The sequence below is a fragment of the Camponotus floridanus genome, unplaced genomic scaffold (genome assembly GCF_003227725.1).
Source record: "Camponotus floridanus strain SB8 unplaced genomic scaffold, Cflo_v7.5 scaffold54, whole genome shotgun sequence".
In the NCBI taxonomy this organism is placed as follows: domain Eukaryota; kingdom Metazoa; phylum Arthropoda; class Insecta; order Hymenoptera; family Formicidae; genus Camponotus; species Camponotus floridanus.
In genome coordinates, this window is record NW_020229703.1 from 1,003,419 (window position 1) to 1,021,388 (window position 17,970).

The window sequence follows — 17,970 nt, forward strand, 5'->3', positions numbered from 1 at the left end:
CGCTCGATCGGCTTAGTGATGAACACGCTCTGCTTCGTCAATTGATTTGGCCCGAATCGGTTAGAACTCGATCGATTGTTCGAAATGGTCGTCAATGGGTCCCTTCTCTTTGCTCGTCTACCCTACAGCCACACGCCTAGCGTGTGTTAACCCTGTCGAGGAGTCGAGTGGATTCCCCTAGGCACGATTTTCGCTCGGTAAAAGGGGTTGCCTCCCCATTTTCTAAATTGCTGAATGTTAGCTTTTAAAAAATGTGGGTATCCTCTTCTTTTATCGTCTATCAGCCTTGTGTACTGCGCTAGTGATATAGCATCCGTGCGGGTCACTTGAAATCGTGCTTAGCGGGTCCAGGTTCGATATGAGATAGGATAATTATGCGCGAAAAAGAGCTGGTGAACTTTATTTTCCTCTATTCCGTCAATCGTTTCGTCTTCTTTCCGGTTCGGGCCTAATCTTTGCTCGTTGTAACGTTGCATTCCCGACCTGTTGGCTCGAATTTGATTCTCGCGAAATGAAATGGGATTTTCGCTCGTACCGAAACCGGGAGTGCCGTACACAGTATATATATATTAAATATATACATCGCGCGACCAAATTTTTAATCCGAATACCGAAGTAGTGCGGGAGTGCCGTTTAGTATCGCGCGTAAAATAACGAAAATAACGATATAAAAATATCGCTCGTGAGTGCGGGAGTGCCGTTTAGTATCGCGCGTAAAATAACGAAAATAGCGATATAAAAATATCGCTCGTGAGTGCGGGAGTGCCGTTGAAAGTATCGCGCGTCAACAACATGAGAGGAGGAGGAGGCCTGGGAGAGGCATCTTGCATCGGCGGAGCAACCTGATGGTGAATATTTATTATTTGTATATCAATTGTTATAAATCGTACGCATAATAATTCGATCTTATTATTTAAATGAATTAAAGAGAAAATTAGAGAGAAAGATTTTTATAAAAGTTATATAAAACTTTTTAAACAACTTTCTTAAAACACAGTTTTAAAATTTTATAAAAATTTTCCACACGTGTTTATCTCTGCTTATTATTTTACACATCGGATATAAAATTCCGCGCGATAAAAATTTTTTGAAATATATTGATTGCATTTTGTGAGCATTAATATAAATGAATTTTATATTTGTATGTTACAGACAACGTAGCTTCGATAATTATAACTCCGCTGTTGCGCATCAGTGTCGGTGAGTGAGAAAAACTTTTATTTAACTTTAAGGTAACGGATTCGTAGAGATTGTAGATGTAGATTGTAGATTGTAGATTGTAGATTGTAGATTGTAGATTGTAGATTGTAGATTGTAGAGTGTGAATTGTAGAGTAAGTCCGTTGCCTTAAAATGGATGAGCTAGGATAGATTAAATTAAATAACTTTTAATAAATTCTTTCGAAATGCTTTGCATCTATTGCGAAAATATATTGAAGTATTAATTTAAAAAAGAGAATCAAAAAAAGAAAATTTTTTTTGTAAAGACTTGACTAGTTTATTAAATCAAGAGCACGCATTAATAATTTTAACAATTTTATCAATTTTTGATACTACTTTATTCTTATAACGCCCACTTATTTTATTCTAATTTCTTATATCATAGCTCATCCATTGTAGAATTTGTTTGTAGATATTGTTTTTAAATTTTACTTTAACTTAAAATAAAGCCAAACGATTAATTAATTAAATAGTTTGTAATATCATAAAAGTTATACACATACATGAATTTTATATTTTATTAGAACATATAGTATATAGAAATTTGTAGTAATTTGGCTTTATTTGAGTTAAAATAAAGTTATATTCAAATATTTAAGAAACGATCGTAAAATCGAGCGATCGTTACGATGAGCGTGAAATATTTACGCTCATTTGCCGGTAATTAATCGGCAAAAGAAGGAGTGTTTATCTCCTTTTTCGATCTCTGACCAGAGATCGAGCGAGAAAGTGGCCAGGATCAACAAAAGTAAGTTCAACTGGCCTGAAGAAAAGCTTTACGTACAATAGTACGTAATGTCGGACATTTATTCACGCGGTTAGGGCATGCGGTTAGAGAATGTAATTAGGGCACGTAATTAAAATATACGTGATTAGAGATAGGCTTTCCTCGAATAATTTCACTTAATCGAGAAATAGGATTGTTAAGGCTATTAGGTGATCATTAGGTTTTTTTCCTTTCAAATTCCTTTCTATTATGTCATGCTATTAGGTCATCATTAGGTATTCCTTTTTATTATGTCATGCTATTAGGTCATCATTAGGTTTTTTCCTTTCAATTTTCCTTTCAAAAAGTAGAGGATTGTTAGTGCTATTATGTGATTAATTTAGCTCATTTTATATTATGTATCTTTTAAGGAATCAGGAAATGTAGGTTTAAATAATATTAGGGAAAACAAATTAATAAATATTTCAATAATTATATTATTAATATTAAGAATTTTTAAGGGATCAATATTTTTTGAGTGTTTTTTTATAGGTATTTTATTTATATAAGGATGAAAATTAAATTGTTAACACTCTATAATTTGTATAGTAATACGAATTTTTTTGCGAAATTTTATGTACTTATGTAATACGAAATTTATGTACTTTTATGTAATACGAAATTTTAAATGAAAAATTTAAAATATAAATTTATATATTAAGCTATTTTTTAGTAATATGAATAATAAATTTCGTATATTTATAAATTTATAAGTTATTTTTAAATATAGAAATTGAAAGATTTAAAATAGAATTAAGAATTATATTAAAGAATAGATATTAAAGAATGAATAGAATTTATAGGAAAAGATTTATTATTAAAATTTTAAAAAAAATTTTAATTTAAATAATATTTTTAAATAATAACTTTTCGAAAATTTATATATTCATTTATTTATATATTTATGGTTTTAATTTAAATAGTAATTTTTACAAAATTTATATATTTATATACTTATATATACATTTAAGGTTTTAGTTTAAATTATAATAATTTTTATATAAAATTTATATGTTTTCTTATATATAGATGTTTGTGTATTTATGTATTTAAAGTTTTAATTTAAATAATAATTTTTATATAAAATTTATATGTTTATTTTCTTATATATAGATGTTTGTGTATTTATGTATTTAAAATTTTAATTTAAATAATAATTTTTATAAAATTTATATATTTATATATATTTTGAGATATATATAATTTCATTAATTGTATTTCATTAATTTTATTTATATAAATTTATCTAAACAGCTTATATTATTAAAGTTTAACATCGAAGATATTAAGAAAATTATTTTTTTTAGATATTTGTGAAAATATATTGAATGTATATAATATTGAATATAGTGAATATTATGAACATATAATAGGATAGTAGTTTGTTAGGGCTACTCCATATAATGCTCCTTATGCACATGGTTCCGGGGACTTGCGCGTTGGAAGACTAAGGAAAGGCGCGTGGGGTTTTTAGTTGGTAGTCCCTGCCGTTAAAATGGCGGCGGGGAGAGCCCAACACTACCCCGACGGGACCGCTAAATAGGTCCTATTTAGCGGTCCCGTCGGGGTGTGCATAAGGAGCATTTTCCCCACGTAAAAAAAAAAAAAAAAAAAATTGTTAAATTATGTTGTATTACATTTCAAATTATATTATATTTTAATAATGAATTTCAACAATGAATTTCAACAATGAATAACATAATATCCGACATAAACAATACCGTGCCAATGATTTTGTTTTACGGTCTTGTTATGCAAATTTAAATTTATATACTATATTGCAAAATAAATGCTGCAATTGTATATATTATATTATATATAAAATTATATATAATATAACCCTCCCATGGGGTACACCTTGTCGCGGTGGGAGGGCTTAGTACTTGGATGGTGTCTTGAGATTTATCTTAAATTTTTCTATTTATGATAAATCTTAAGGTGCTTGAAAGGGAAGCTAAGTACCCTTTCGCGTCGTCGGTGCCGTCAACGTGCCGCGGACGGCAAGTGTTTCGTTACCGCGTTTTCGCGTTGTAGTATTCTCGCGTCGTCGCGTTTTCGCGGAAATTTTGGACTTTTTCATATAAAATCGCAATTTCATTTATTGTCACGAGTCTCTACTTCCGATGCCAACTAACTGGGATGTTTCGAGTTTGCACACGTTGTTATGCAACGTACACTCGCGCTTCGTGCTTCGTACTTCGTCAAATGATTCGGCCCGAATTAGTTAGAACTCGATCGATTGCTCGGAATGGTCGTCAATGGGTCCCTTCTCTTTGCTCGTCTACCCTACAGCCACACGCACTGCGTGTGTTAACCCTGTCGAGGAGTCGAGTGGATTCCCCTAAGCATGATTTTCGCTCGGTAAAAGGGGTTGCCTCCCCATTTTTTAAATTGCTGAATGTTAGCATTTAAAAAATGTGGGTATCCTCTTCTTTTGCCGTCTACCAGCCAGGTGTAGCCATATCCTGCATTGCGGGAAACTTCGTGTTCCGGGCGAAGCACCTGAAATCATGCTTAGCGGATCCAGGTTCGATACGAGATAGGATAATTATGCGCGAAAAAGAGCTGGTGAACTTTATTTTCCTCTATTCCTCAATCGTTTCGTCTTCTTTCCGGTTCGGGCCTAATCTTTGCTCGTTGTATCATTGCACTCCCGACCTGTTGGCTCAAAGTTAAGTCTCGTAAATGAAATGAGATTTTCGCTCGTACCGAAACCGGAAGTGTCGTTGAAAGTATATATATATTAAATATATACATCGCGCGACCAAATTTTTAATCCGAATACCGAAGTAGTGCGGGAGTGCCGTTTAGTATCGCGCGTAAAATAACGAAAATAGCGATATAAAAATATCGCTCGTGAGTGCGGGAGTGCCGTTTAGTATCGCGCATAAAATAATGAAAATAGCGATATAAAAATATCGCTCGTGAGTGCGGGAGTGACGATGAAAGTATCGCGCGTCAACAACATGAGAGGAGGAGGAGGCTTGGGAGAAGCATCCTGCACCGGCGGAACAACCTGATGGTGAATATTATTATTTATATAATTAATTGTTATAAATCGTTAACTTGTTATAAACGAACAATAATTCGATCTTATTATTTAAATGAATTAAAGTGAAAGATTTTTATGAAAGTTATATAAAATTTTCTATTCATAAAACAGTTACAAAAATTTATAAAATTTTTTCATACGTGTTTATCTGCTTATTATTTTACACATCGGATATAAAATTCCGCGCGATAAAAATTTTTTTAAACATTAATTGCATTTTACGAGCATTATTATAAATGAATAAATGATTTTTATATTTGTATGTTACAGACAACTAGCTTCGATAACAACAATTCCGCTGTTGCGCATCAGTGCCGGTGAGTGAAAAAAACTTTTATTTAACATTAAGGTAACGGATTTGTAGAGATTGCAGATGTAGATGTAGATGTAAATTGTAGATTGTAGATAAATCCGTTGTCTTAAAATGGATGAGCTAGAGGGATCAAATTAAATAAATTAAATTAAATAATTTAATTAAATTAAATTAATTAAATTAAATTAAATAATTTTAATAAGTTTTTTCGAACTTACGCTTTGCATCTATCGCGAAAATATATTGAAATATTAATTAAAAAGAGAGAGATCAAGAAAAGATTTTTTTGTAAAGATTTTGTCTAATTTATTAAATAAAGGATACACATTAACAATTATCAATTTTATCAATTTTTGATGCTAATTTATTTTTATAATACGCACTTTCTTCTAATTGCTCATAGCTCATCCATCGTAAAATTTATTTGTAGATATTGTTTTTAAACTTTATTTGAACTTAATATAAAGCCAAATGATTAATTAATTAAATAATTTGTAATATGATAAGTACGCACATAAATTTTATATTTTATTATAAAATATAATTTATAGAAATTTATAAAAATTTGAAGTAATTTGGCTTTATTTTAATTAAAATAAAATTATATTCAATATTTAACGAACGATCGTTAAATGATCGCTAAATAAGCGTAAATATTTCACGCTTTTTTGCCGGTAATTATCCGGCAAAAGAAGGAGTAATTATCTCCTTTTTCGATCTCTGATTAGAGATCGAGAGAGAAAGTGGCCAGGATCAACGAAAGGTAGGTAACTGGCCTGAAGAATATAGTTAGGGCACACGGTTAGGATACGCGGTTAGACTAAAATATATACATGATTAGGTGAGGTGATGATTAGAGATAGATTCCTCCAATTTCGAATAATTTTAGTTAATCAGAAAGTAGGGTTGTTAAGGCTATAAGTAGAATCATTAGAATTCTTCTATTAATATTAGGGTTGTTAGGGCTATTAAGTAAGATTCATTCTTTCTTTTAATATTCTAATAATTCTAGGGATAAATTAAAATGATTTTATTAAGTTGAATTTATTTTTAAAAACGATCTAAAAATAAATATAACATGTTTTAAAAGTGAAATTTAAATTATCAAAATTATTTTCAGAAATATTAAAGAAATTGCATATTTACGTTCAAGAAATCTTAACATGTTATATTTTATTTTAAAACTTAAAAATGTGTGTATTAAATCAAATATAATATTAAATCCAAAATGTTAATGCTATCAATATTAAATTATTACACCGATGTTATTAAATATTTGAATAAATGGAATATTATTACATTGACATTGATAGCATCACAAATTTATAAATTGTAAATTTAAATAGTTAAGTAAATTATAAATAATTATAATTGTATTTTAATTATAATCTAATATTGATATTTTAATTGTAAAATACAATACAATTATGATATACGTATAATGATTACATAATAGTAATTAATATAATAGTAATTCATTAAAGTATTTATTTCTGTAGTATATATTTTTGGAATATTCATAAAAGAGTAATTGTTTGTATTTTCATGTCAAAGAGTCATTAATAAATTCGGAAAATCTTTATATAAAATATAAAAATTCGATGCTAAATTAATGATAAATTAAATATAAGCATTATAAAATTTGACGCCTTTGTTACAGAATTGCGAGTTAATTATTATAAATTTAATGTTATGCTTTCCGTTAGCTTTATTTATTTATGAATTCCATATCGCGCGGAACTGAATATTCTTAAATAATTAAATTATGATTGCGAAAATACCGTGTTTTTCCGTATTCTCTTCGCGTCCTTATACAAGATTATCATTTTAACAGAAGAATTTTACCGCTGTCGCTCTCGTCAGATAATATTCTAATTATTAATAATATTCTAAATATTGCTAATTAAATATAAAGGAAATGTCGAATAAGAGAGTGAAGATTTGATGTGATAAGTCAACGATTAAATATTAGCTTCACAAAATTTAACAATCACCTTCGATATTATAGAATCGCGAGTTAATTATTATGAATTTAATAATTTGTTTTTTCAATTATATTTGTATTTACGAATTTTTTTTTTCGTTTCGAAAAATATTCAGAAATAAATTAATAAATTACCGTTACGAAAACATCGTGTCTTTCTCACATTCTTTTTCGAGTTTTTACGAGATTGTCGTTTTAATAAAAGAGTTATCATTGTTCCTTCTGTATAATAAACGTTAATGAAAGTTGCGTGGCTCGTACCGCCGAGGAGTCGAAACAATTTTCATCATGGAGAATTATTTCTTATCGATTTTTGTAAGATCCATTCGCGACGTCTAGTTCGGTGCCCCGTTGAAAATGAGGAATTTTTATTGTAAGATTGGAATAATTAATCCTATACTAATTAATTTATGAAATACATATAACTAGAATATTTTATGTATCACTGGTCATCATAATGATAAAACATGTACTGTTTATCTATTATTATTATTTCAGATAATTCTATAAACAAATATGTAATAATCAAAAATCGTTCATAAATATAATTTTATAGTTGCTTTATCATAGCACTATCAATATTTAATAAGATAATTTTAAGATCGTACAAAAGGATGTCACAACATTATTAAAATTAATAATAATATGTAAAGAAAAGAGAGAAAAAGAGAGAGAGAGAAAGAGAGAGAGAGAGAGAGAGAAGAGGGTAATGTCCAATGTTTACACTGAATTCTTTAGTGGGAAAGAATTTCATTAACAAAAAATTTCTATCTTCAAGAGATTTACACAAATTAAGAATAAATTTTGCAGAAATTATATTGAAACACTAACTCATTACATCATTCACAGCTTGGAATCGCCTTCTTCTTTGCAAGAAGAATCAATTTTGACACTTCGCGCAGTCTTCCGTTCTTCTAGATTTCTCAAGTTCGGCGAGCTTGAGCTGGTACGACTCATCATCGTGTCTATCACGGGTATGTTATCAGTAGTTCTTCTGCGAAATTTTAATGCTTTGCCGGATAATTTTGGCCATTGGATGCTCTTTTTTCTTTTAGAATCGCTAATCGATTGATTTCTTTTTATCAGATGCTTCGAACTACTCGCACAACTCGGTTCGCCGCCGATTACGGGCATATCAATTGGTTCTGGAATCTGTGAATGCTGGTAAGAGTCATCACGCTGATGTGGAGAACCAAAGTTATTGTATTCTTCTTTATCGCAGTCGCAGATGTCTGGCACGTCATGCAACTTCTCCTCGGTGAACGCCGAGTTTATGACACCCTCCTGACTTTTGTTGCTTTGCGACGAGATGCTCGGTTGTCGTCCCTCGGAATCATCTGTGGAAGATTGACGGAAACTCTTGAACGAATCCTTCCTCCAAGGATTTCCCTCTTCGGTCGACATGGAAACCGGTATAGATCGCGAAATGTTCATCGTGCTCGGCCAAGGATGATGTATTACTGGGTTATTGTTAGACAACTTTGTTAACTTTGTTGTCGAGAAAAAGGGTTTCCCGGTGTGAGACGCCGAGCCCTTCGCCAGAGCGGAGAATTTCTTGACCGCCTCGGTTATGACGTGCCGTTGTTCCATTTCGATCGGTTGCTCTTGCCCATCTGCATCCAGCTGCACAACCGTTTCGGAACAATTGCCAGCCATCTTCGCAAATGTTGCAGACCCACTGATCTGGCTGAAACAAACGAGTCTAACTTAATAGAGTTCCTGTATCGCGTTATTTTCGAAAGTTCCTGAGACGGAAATTTGTTTATATTCATTTGTTTATTCATATTTCAAGAACACAGTTTTTTAAACACACACACACACACACACATATTTTTTATAATTGACTGAAAAAAGAACACGATAAATTTATAAGACTTTATGATTAAAATAACTACAATTATTTATTTTATTATAATTATGATACATCTGCAAGCGTCTTAATTATAGTTACACAATTGTTTTGAAACAATTATGAGCCATATCCTTACCGCTTTTCGTTTACCGGACTCTCGTTTGGATTTGCTAAACTGACAGTGGAAGTGCGAGGTGTCGGAATATTCTTATATTCCTCTTCTTCCTCTAAAATTTCGGGCAGGAACATCATCTGTTTTTCTTCAGGCACCCTAAACAATCAATAATAATCAATCATCCCAAAACAATTTTTAATAGAAGCTGTATTTCCTGATTTTTCAAGACAAAATTTTCATGAGAATGTGCAAAGCATGTTGGGAGAGAAAGAGAAAGAGAGAGAGAAGAACAACCTTATATTAAAATCAATGTGATTTTATAAATAGACTCGACTAGCCAGAGTTTCAAATATCGTTGTAAATAGCACATACGAAATACTAACGTCATATTTGCCACGCTACCGCGATAAGTTTTCTTCTTGTACGCCGCGGCCGCTTCCGTATATGGCAGGCTCACATTTTCAGAGTCGTAATAAATGTCCTTGACGAGCGGCGGGCAGCGGTTCATCAGCGTGTCCACCCCGAGGTACGATACCTAGCGTTCGCATATAAATATAATTATGTCTTAAAATACGATATCCCGAAAATAAAGTTTAATCAGTTTCTACCTTGATATGACGATCGATCAGCCAGTTCAACTCAAAATCTTCGTCATCGTCTCCGAACGGATTTATCAGCTGTTCGGCTACCTTCAATAGTCCCATAAAGAAAAAGAACTGCAGAATCGTGAAGATCGGCAGATATTTATCTATTTTTAATTGAAATTGCTTTTCACCGTCAATGTATTGTCGACCGATTAAAGCGACCGCAAAAAAGCTATAAGTAGCGAGCGTCACTACCTGGGTATACACCAATGGGATAGACACCCAGTCGTAGCTCCATAGGAGACCACATTTGGTCCGGAACTCGCTGAATTCCTGCAAAATAAATATGTTTTTGTTATCGAAAAGGTGATTAATTAATCTTGGATTTATTAATTGATTCATTAAAATATTTGAACAATTAAATACTCAATAATTATCACGTCGTTAAAAAAAATCTATTTATGAGATTAAAAGTATAAATAAAATATTGATTCAATTGTTAAATAAAAAAAAATTTGCTTTTAAATTTCGTTATGACATACGTCATACTCGCTGATTAAGTTTATCGTGCATATTAAAATTGACTTGTTTGTAATGTGCAAACGCATAATGTGTTTGAGACATGTGTGCCTAATCGCGAAAAATAAAAACGTGGTTGATAAGCCGCGACACGTAAGTTTATGACTATTTCTAATCGGCCATATATCGACTTATCGTCGCAGTAGATGGTCGTAAAACCTAATCGTTCTTGCTATTGACTTCCTTGGTGTTAAACTTTTATATCATATAAGCGTTTCTAAAAGAAATTTAACACGGCAGAAAGAAACAAAAATAATGAGGTTCGACAGTTACGTTTTCAAAAAATTATAATAAATCTTAAATAATTCTATTTGCTTTACCAGTTAAACAAACTACAATAGAAATTAGAAATAATTTTTAACATTAATTTGTTTCATTTTAACATAGAACACTCATATGGTTATTATTATTTTTATTATATTTATATAATTTTTTTTCTTTTTTTGTACTTTATTGTAATAATGAAGGAAATTTACATCAATTTATAAAGATATTAAACAAATAATTAGGAGATACATATAGAGTTCATATTCGCACCTCCATAATTAACTTTAAACCTTGCGGATCAGGTATCCTGTGATTCTTGCGTGCCTCCTTGAGAAGATTAATGAACCATGTACTCGGTATCCAATAAGTGTTAAACTCACTACTCGGCACCGATTGATATAATTCGCGCTCCAATGTGGTCATGAAACCTGCAAGACACTCATTAATTTTTAATCACCAAGAGAACGATGATCAATAGTCTTTTTATTGTGATTTACCAGAATCAATAACATGATCAAGAGTAGGAAATCGCCTCTTCACAGCCGAACTGATGGAACGTAGGACAAGTATCAAAGAGAGGTTCAGATAACGCATAAGAGCTCTGCGCAGCATCCGACTGTATTCGTCGTTTCCGCTGATGTAGAGAGCCACGAGATGCATTACCCTGTAGGAGAAAAAAATGAAACAAAAAATTATACACACTTTTCTTCCATCGATTCTTTTGGTATTTGTTTCCTGCAAATTTTATTTTTAAGAGAAACAGAAATAATTTTCTTCATTGTTGAAAAATTAGGAACTTAATTAAAAATTAAAAATGCATTGTTTAATAACTGCTTTCTCACTTGTCAGGCCACGGTATTGCCTTGTATTGCTTCCACCATCTTTGCGCCACGTAAGATACATAAAATCCAAGCACGAAACTGAGCGGGATCAATTTGATTAAGGTGTCGCAGTAAATGACAACTTGCTCGAACTCTCTGTAAAGGATTATATATTACAATAATTCTTAAAAAATTACTAGAAAAAATTAACTAAATTAGATTTGAACGAGATAAATATGTATGAATGTGTATGATGAGATAATTAAAATAATTAATATAAAAAATAAATTTTTATATATATATATATATATATATATATATATATATTTAACATTATAAAACAAATTAATTTTTCTCTCATTGCATTCATATATGTTTATATTGAACTTTATTGACTAAATCAATAATATATTCTTATTTTTTCTACAATACATTAATATATATTAATATATATAATATGTCTTTAGATTTATATATATGTATATTTATAATGTATGTGTATGTTTAAAACATATCGAAGTATCCACCTTTTTTGTGCGTCATTAAAAGCATAACGATAAAGTGCGGACAAGGTGCCAAAGAGAAGCAAATAAAGTAGCAGTTCTCTGTAGATGAGCTTATACAGAGAACCACGCCACATAAACAGAAGCCTAGTGAATCCACCGCTGGTGGAACTGGCGACCTCATACTGATAAGAGACCGTCATCTTTTATCCATTCAATAATACCACTAAATTCTTCTCGAGAACGACGTGGTCGCGAGCACATTATTACTCATAATTCTTGAAATTTTCGCCTATCGAGCCTAAGAATAAAATTATACAGTTATAAGATGCAATAATTATGCAGTTGTAAACTGTTTAGTCATTTAAATATTTTTAAAAATAAAATATATAAATATTTGAAGAAATTTTCAAATTATATTATTAATAATATTAAAATTTTTATTAATTATAATCATATGTTTGTAAATTAATTTATTTTGATAAAATTAATTTTTTTATACATTAATTCATATAGAATGGAACAATGGATAAAAGAAATAAACACGCTTACAAAACTTTGTTTTAAATTTCGTTTCAATATAAATGTTGGAAAATTTATTTCTAAATACATACATGTTTTTCACCTAAGTAATTTCTAGTTTAAGATAGATCGGCTATTGTGCCGAAATAAGGGTTTGTATTCTAACGCAGAATAATTCATTCCAAGCATTAGCCATTTCCAAATTACTGTAGTATCGTAAGATATCTATTAAAAATAAGTTGTTAAATAATACATATATAATTAACATTAACTGATATATTCTTTTTATATTTTATATATTCTTTATTTTTTTATATTAAAAATTTTTATTGTTCAGTTACGTACCAACTATAAATAAATGCTAACTGAATCCTCAGGTATAATAACATTAACACATCAAACAGCTAGAAAAGTCCTGCAATTGATAAATAATCGTTAAAATACACATATCAATTGTGAAAATAATAGTACTTTTTAATATTTAAAAATACATACAAAGATACTAAACATAATTATATATATGGAGTAATCTAGCAAAGTAAAATGTTGCAATACATATAATTATATTTAATAGTGTTTAAAAATACATAATTATATTTAATAGTGTCAATACATACATATATATTGACCACATACATATATTATTAAATATAATTATATATATCGTAATATTATATTTTACTTTGCTAGACTACTGTCCACTAGATAATACGAATACATGTAGCAACCATTTGTTTTTGTCAGCAAGCTCTTATAGCGCTTTTGTGTACGCCTAATAATGTAGCGAGATATGTACCGTTGTCGCAGTTTTAGCATGAGTTGTGCCAATAAACAATTAATTTAGCCGACTGTAAAACGCAATTTCACAATTTTTTCACAGATGATATATCGCGTGTATAGATTACTTTCAGTTTTAATCCTCCAAATCATGAGACTGTTAAATGGTTTATGATCATTCAAAGTGCCAAACCAAATTATCTGAGCAAAGCAATTTATCAAGAATAATTCATTTAAGAGAAACGATGATCTTCTTGCGATTCAAGATCATCGCAGTGACATTGGTAATATGCGCGATCGTATCATTCGCTAGAAATATCCGAAATGCTAAACCTCGACTAAAAGTGGACTAACCCAGACTTAGATATTGTTTCCTATATTCCAATGCTTTGCCAATAATCAGAGTCATAGTTCAAACATAGCTGTATAAAAGATTTATCGCGCACTTATTGTATAAAAGATATAAATATTAAAATTCTATCACTCAGAGATAAAGACTAAGAGATAAAGGCTAAGATAGATAAAGTCATCTCATTATGACATTATGAAACTTTCGCTATTTAACAAACATTTAAACATCATCAGCGAATATAAGGCAAATATAAAGACATTATGAAACTCCCACTAATTAGCAAACATCACTAATTATCAAACTTCATCAGCGAATACAAGATAAATATAAGTTTCACGTGTAAAAAGAAAATTTTTTGTGATTAAGCAATTATTTAATTTATCAGGTTAATATTGTATCAATTTCGTTATGACTGCGATTTGAATCTGTATCATTCTTGATGTTTTATATGTGTATTTCGTCATAACTATGAGCTGGACGGAGCTTCAGATATGCATATGACGCCAAAAACGATATATACGTCACAAACGAAACGTCATTGCTTAACGATAAATGAATTAAGATTGCCAGGCGTGACTGCATTTTTTTCTGTCGCGGGACGTATCATAAATAATGTCTAATAGCAACTGTCTGTCTCTCGGGAATTGCGCCAGTAATGCGAAGGTAAATATAACTTTGGGCGTCGATGTAACCACGAAGTGTCTGGGTAAACACACGATTTGCACGAGATTTCCGCGCGATCTTTACGGCTGCATTTCAGGATACATTTTGTCCATCGATATCTCGAGGATGCATCTCGAAGCGCAGCCAGAACGATGTAGGCAATTGCCATCGTGTGCTTGGCACCCTAATTATCATCATTTGACTTTTAAAGCTTTTCAAGTATTTAACAGAGAGATAATCTGAGGTCTCTTGCACTTTTTACTGTCATCTTTTTATATTATATATAAATTTCAATATTTTATACTATATATAAATACTTTAAAATATATAAAAAAAGAAATTTTCTATTTCACACGGAAAATATATAATGATAGAGTGATTGCGCGCAATATATTGTTTTTTTTTTCTTTAAAACCTTTAGACTTATATCTGACATTATATACTTAAAATATCAATTTAATTGGTAATAATTTTTTTATTTGATATTTATATTTGCATATATATTTCATGCATGTTTCGAACATAAAAGTTTTCCTAGAATTATTGCTATCTATATACTTGTCAAATATATAAATTAGTTTTAAAAATGCACTTGAGATTTATATATAATTGCATCATAATTAAAAGTTTTTCATAAATGTGAATAACAATTAGAAATAAAACATAATATTATGATAATCATCACTTTGTTATTTATTTTGATCTCTTTCTTAATACAAGTCCAGTAGTAATCACTGAAATGATGTAGTGAATCTGTACTAAAGGAGTTTTAGGAGTAATTAGCTTGTAATTTAACTATTTTACATCTAAATCAACAGATTAAGACAAACATACACGCATTTTTTTCACGTTTAACGAAATCATCGACACGCGTGGCATTTCTTGGCTAACGAGCTACATAATATAAAATACACGAGATATATCGCTTTGAGTTTTTGGCTCAAGTTTATTCAATCCCATGAATAGATACGTCTTCGACATAATAACTTCATCTTATTAGTCATTCATACCTTATAATGCTAATGCATCACAAACACGCTGTTAATAATACACGTATGGAATAATGTCGCCGAATCGTCTGACGGTTGCGTTATATTTCCGCGCGACCTTACCGAAAATACTCACGACGAAAACCACGACCATGGACAAAATGCGGAATTTAGAATTTCTTCTGGAAGAAGGCGCTATCGATTTAAGATCGAATTTATTCAATACAATATTTGTTAAAGAATTAAACGTAATTAAACGAGATTATTATAAATTATATATATAATTTTATAAATACAGTTTTTTAAAATGCTACATTAATAAATTTTACAAATAAATATTATTAAAAATAAATAAATAATTCTCGAGATATGATATCATATAAGTATATATAAGTAAATTTACTTGTAAAAGTAAATACAGAGAAAAAAACATGCGGGTAAGATGCAAATAAAATGTTGAAAATAAAGTATTTAATAAATCATTTCTTTTAATTACTTTAAAAATAGAAATATGTTTGCCTTAATTTAAATAAAGAAAAGAATCATATTTTTTATAATATTAAATAATAAAAGTGTGTTTATTAATTATTAATTTAATATGAGAAAACAATATAATATTAATTTAAAATGCAAATAGTGGGATTTCAAATTAGAGATTTAATATGTTATAAATTAGCATTAATCAATAACATTAATATCAATTCATCATCATATCATTTTCCAGACATTATGTATGAATCTTGTGAAACTAACTATATTTAATTTGTGTGTTATTAATTAAAAATTTAATCTTAATTATTTAATCTTAGCAATAGTAACAAGAAAGTTAAATTTTAAATACTAAATTTTGATTCGTTTAACACAAAGCATATGAATATATATATTGTTATAAATGTTATCCAAATAATATACAAAAATTATTTTTCAAAATTTTATTTATAACTAGCTTATGCAAATTTCTAGCATGAACAATGTACATTTGTTGCTTTATTTATAACACATAATTGTAAAACTAGACATTACATGTTTAAGTCTTGACCACATTGTATTAATATTGCATGTCAAAAAGTAAACATTCTCATCTTTATAATTTCGTAGAAGCAAATATATAAATTATTAATAAATAAATTTTTTCAAACTTTTTTGCATCTAAATATCTTATGTATTTCGCGCATTCACGCGATTTTATTACGTAATCCCAAACTTTGTCTCATATATTTTAAACATAATTTATAATATAATTTACGAATAAATACGTAATTATAATGGCTCTTGATATAGAAATCTGTTTTTCTATTGTCGTGCAAGATACTCTGAAAAATTGAAAACATGATAGTTTGACTCACCGTATAAAATATTTTATCAGTCATAACTAACGTATTTATTATCTTCTTTCTCGCATAAAACCACTTTTCATCGTGCACAACGTGTTTGTCGTTTTCGCATTCGCGCTTTAAATAAAAAAAATTAAACGAGCCGATGTGTTACCATCCCTTCCGGTTGTATAATATATGAAATCAGCTGGCTAAAGTAACGGCCAATTTGAATATGAGCGACACAAAAATTAATTTGATCTTCATTAAAGGTTACAGTTAATCAGTGTCACAATTCTTTCGCATTATTAATAATTTCTAAATTCAATCTGAATTTTCTTAATTCTCTTCCTTTGCGGGAACACTTGTCATAAAAATATTTATTTCATTTATTAAAACACTAGAGGACGATTAGAAACTTATTTAACAATATCTTTTTTTTTAACATCTTTGAATCATATTGTTTCACATACACAGCTTCTAAAATTAATATGGTTATATCTAATTATAAGTATATGCGGTGTCGCTTATAAATTATAGAAAAAAATTGTTGAATTCTAATGTCTAAATAATATTAAAATGATAAAAATATATAATTTGAAATCACAGTTTCGGCAGAAAATTAATAACAGTTAAAGTTTCTTCTCTCTACCTGCATATCTTGAATGCACATTTTATCATTCAATCGATATATTTTCTCATTCTCTGTTTAATTGAAAGATCTTTTAGCAGCTGTTTATGACTTCTCTTACAAATAGGCGATTTAAATGTTTTAAAGTTCTTCATAAACTGTTAAAGAAGAAATCAATTCGAAGCAAAACAGATTGCACCAGAAATAATTTTCACCTGACGCGATCGATTACGAGAATCGCGAAGCGATCTCCGAGGATTGTCTCACGGATCAAAAACTCGTCAATGGAAACGAACGGGGATCGCGATTCGAGATGTATCGAAGGAAGGCATTATCGCGTGGGTGCGCACTTGGCGCTCGTCGATGACGAACTGGTCGCAAGCAAGTAAATCGAAACGCGCGACATACTCTCGTATAGGCGACGAGATATTAAACATTACAGGGACGCGATCGCGATCCGATGGCAGTTACCCAAGATCTAAAAAGGGCCGAATGTCAAGCTCACGTAAAGTGCGCGTGAGCTGTTTGTTGACGGGGGTGTCTAGTGCAAAATCACCCTCAGAGATCAACCCTATCGCTCTAGAGAAATATATCTTGTCCTTCATCTGTCTCTTCAATGATGATAGATGAGAGAAAAATTAATAAAACTAATTTCCGATTCGTACAA

The 17,970-nt window shown here is 30.1% G+C and overlaps 1 protein-coding gene across 4 annotated transcripts; it reads right to left on the bottom strand.

The window, feature by feature from the left end:
* Positions 1 to 8,010: 8,010 nt before the first annotated feature.
* On the bottom strand, positions 8,011 to 17,696 carry LOC105254236 (bestrophin-4). Of its 4 annotated transcripts, XM_025412654.1 has the most exons (12): positions 17,325 to 17,696; positions 16,706 to 16,810; positions 12,924 to 12,993; positions 12,671 to 12,803; positions 12,081 to 12,357; positions 11,575 to 11,709; positions 11,230 to 11,396; positions 11,003 to 11,160; positions 9,911 to 10,219; positions 9,686 to 9,837; positions 9,324 to 9,458; positions 8,011 to 9,022 (listed from the first exon to the last, which is right to left on the bottom strand). In XM_025412654.1, exons 5-12 carry the CDS (start codon positions 12,257 to 12,259, stop codon positions 8,179 to 8,181), a joined length of 2,079 nt encoding a protein of 692 aa, XP_025268439.1. In that variant the 5' UTR covers positions 12,260 to 12,357; positions 12,671 to 12,803; positions 12,924 to 12,993; positions 16,706 to 16,810; positions 17,325 to 17,696; the 3' UTR covers positions 8,011 to 8,178. The 4 variants fall into 4 exon arrangements, with proteins under 4 accessions (XP_025268439.1, XP_025268441.1, XP_025268440.1 ...); XM_025412656.1 differs by lacking the exon at positions 16,706 to 16,810 and having other exon boundaries at positions 17,519 to 17,696; XM_025412655.1 differs by lacking the exon at positions 16,706 to 16,810.
* Between the last annotated feature and the right edge of the window lie 274 nt (positions 17,697 to 17,970).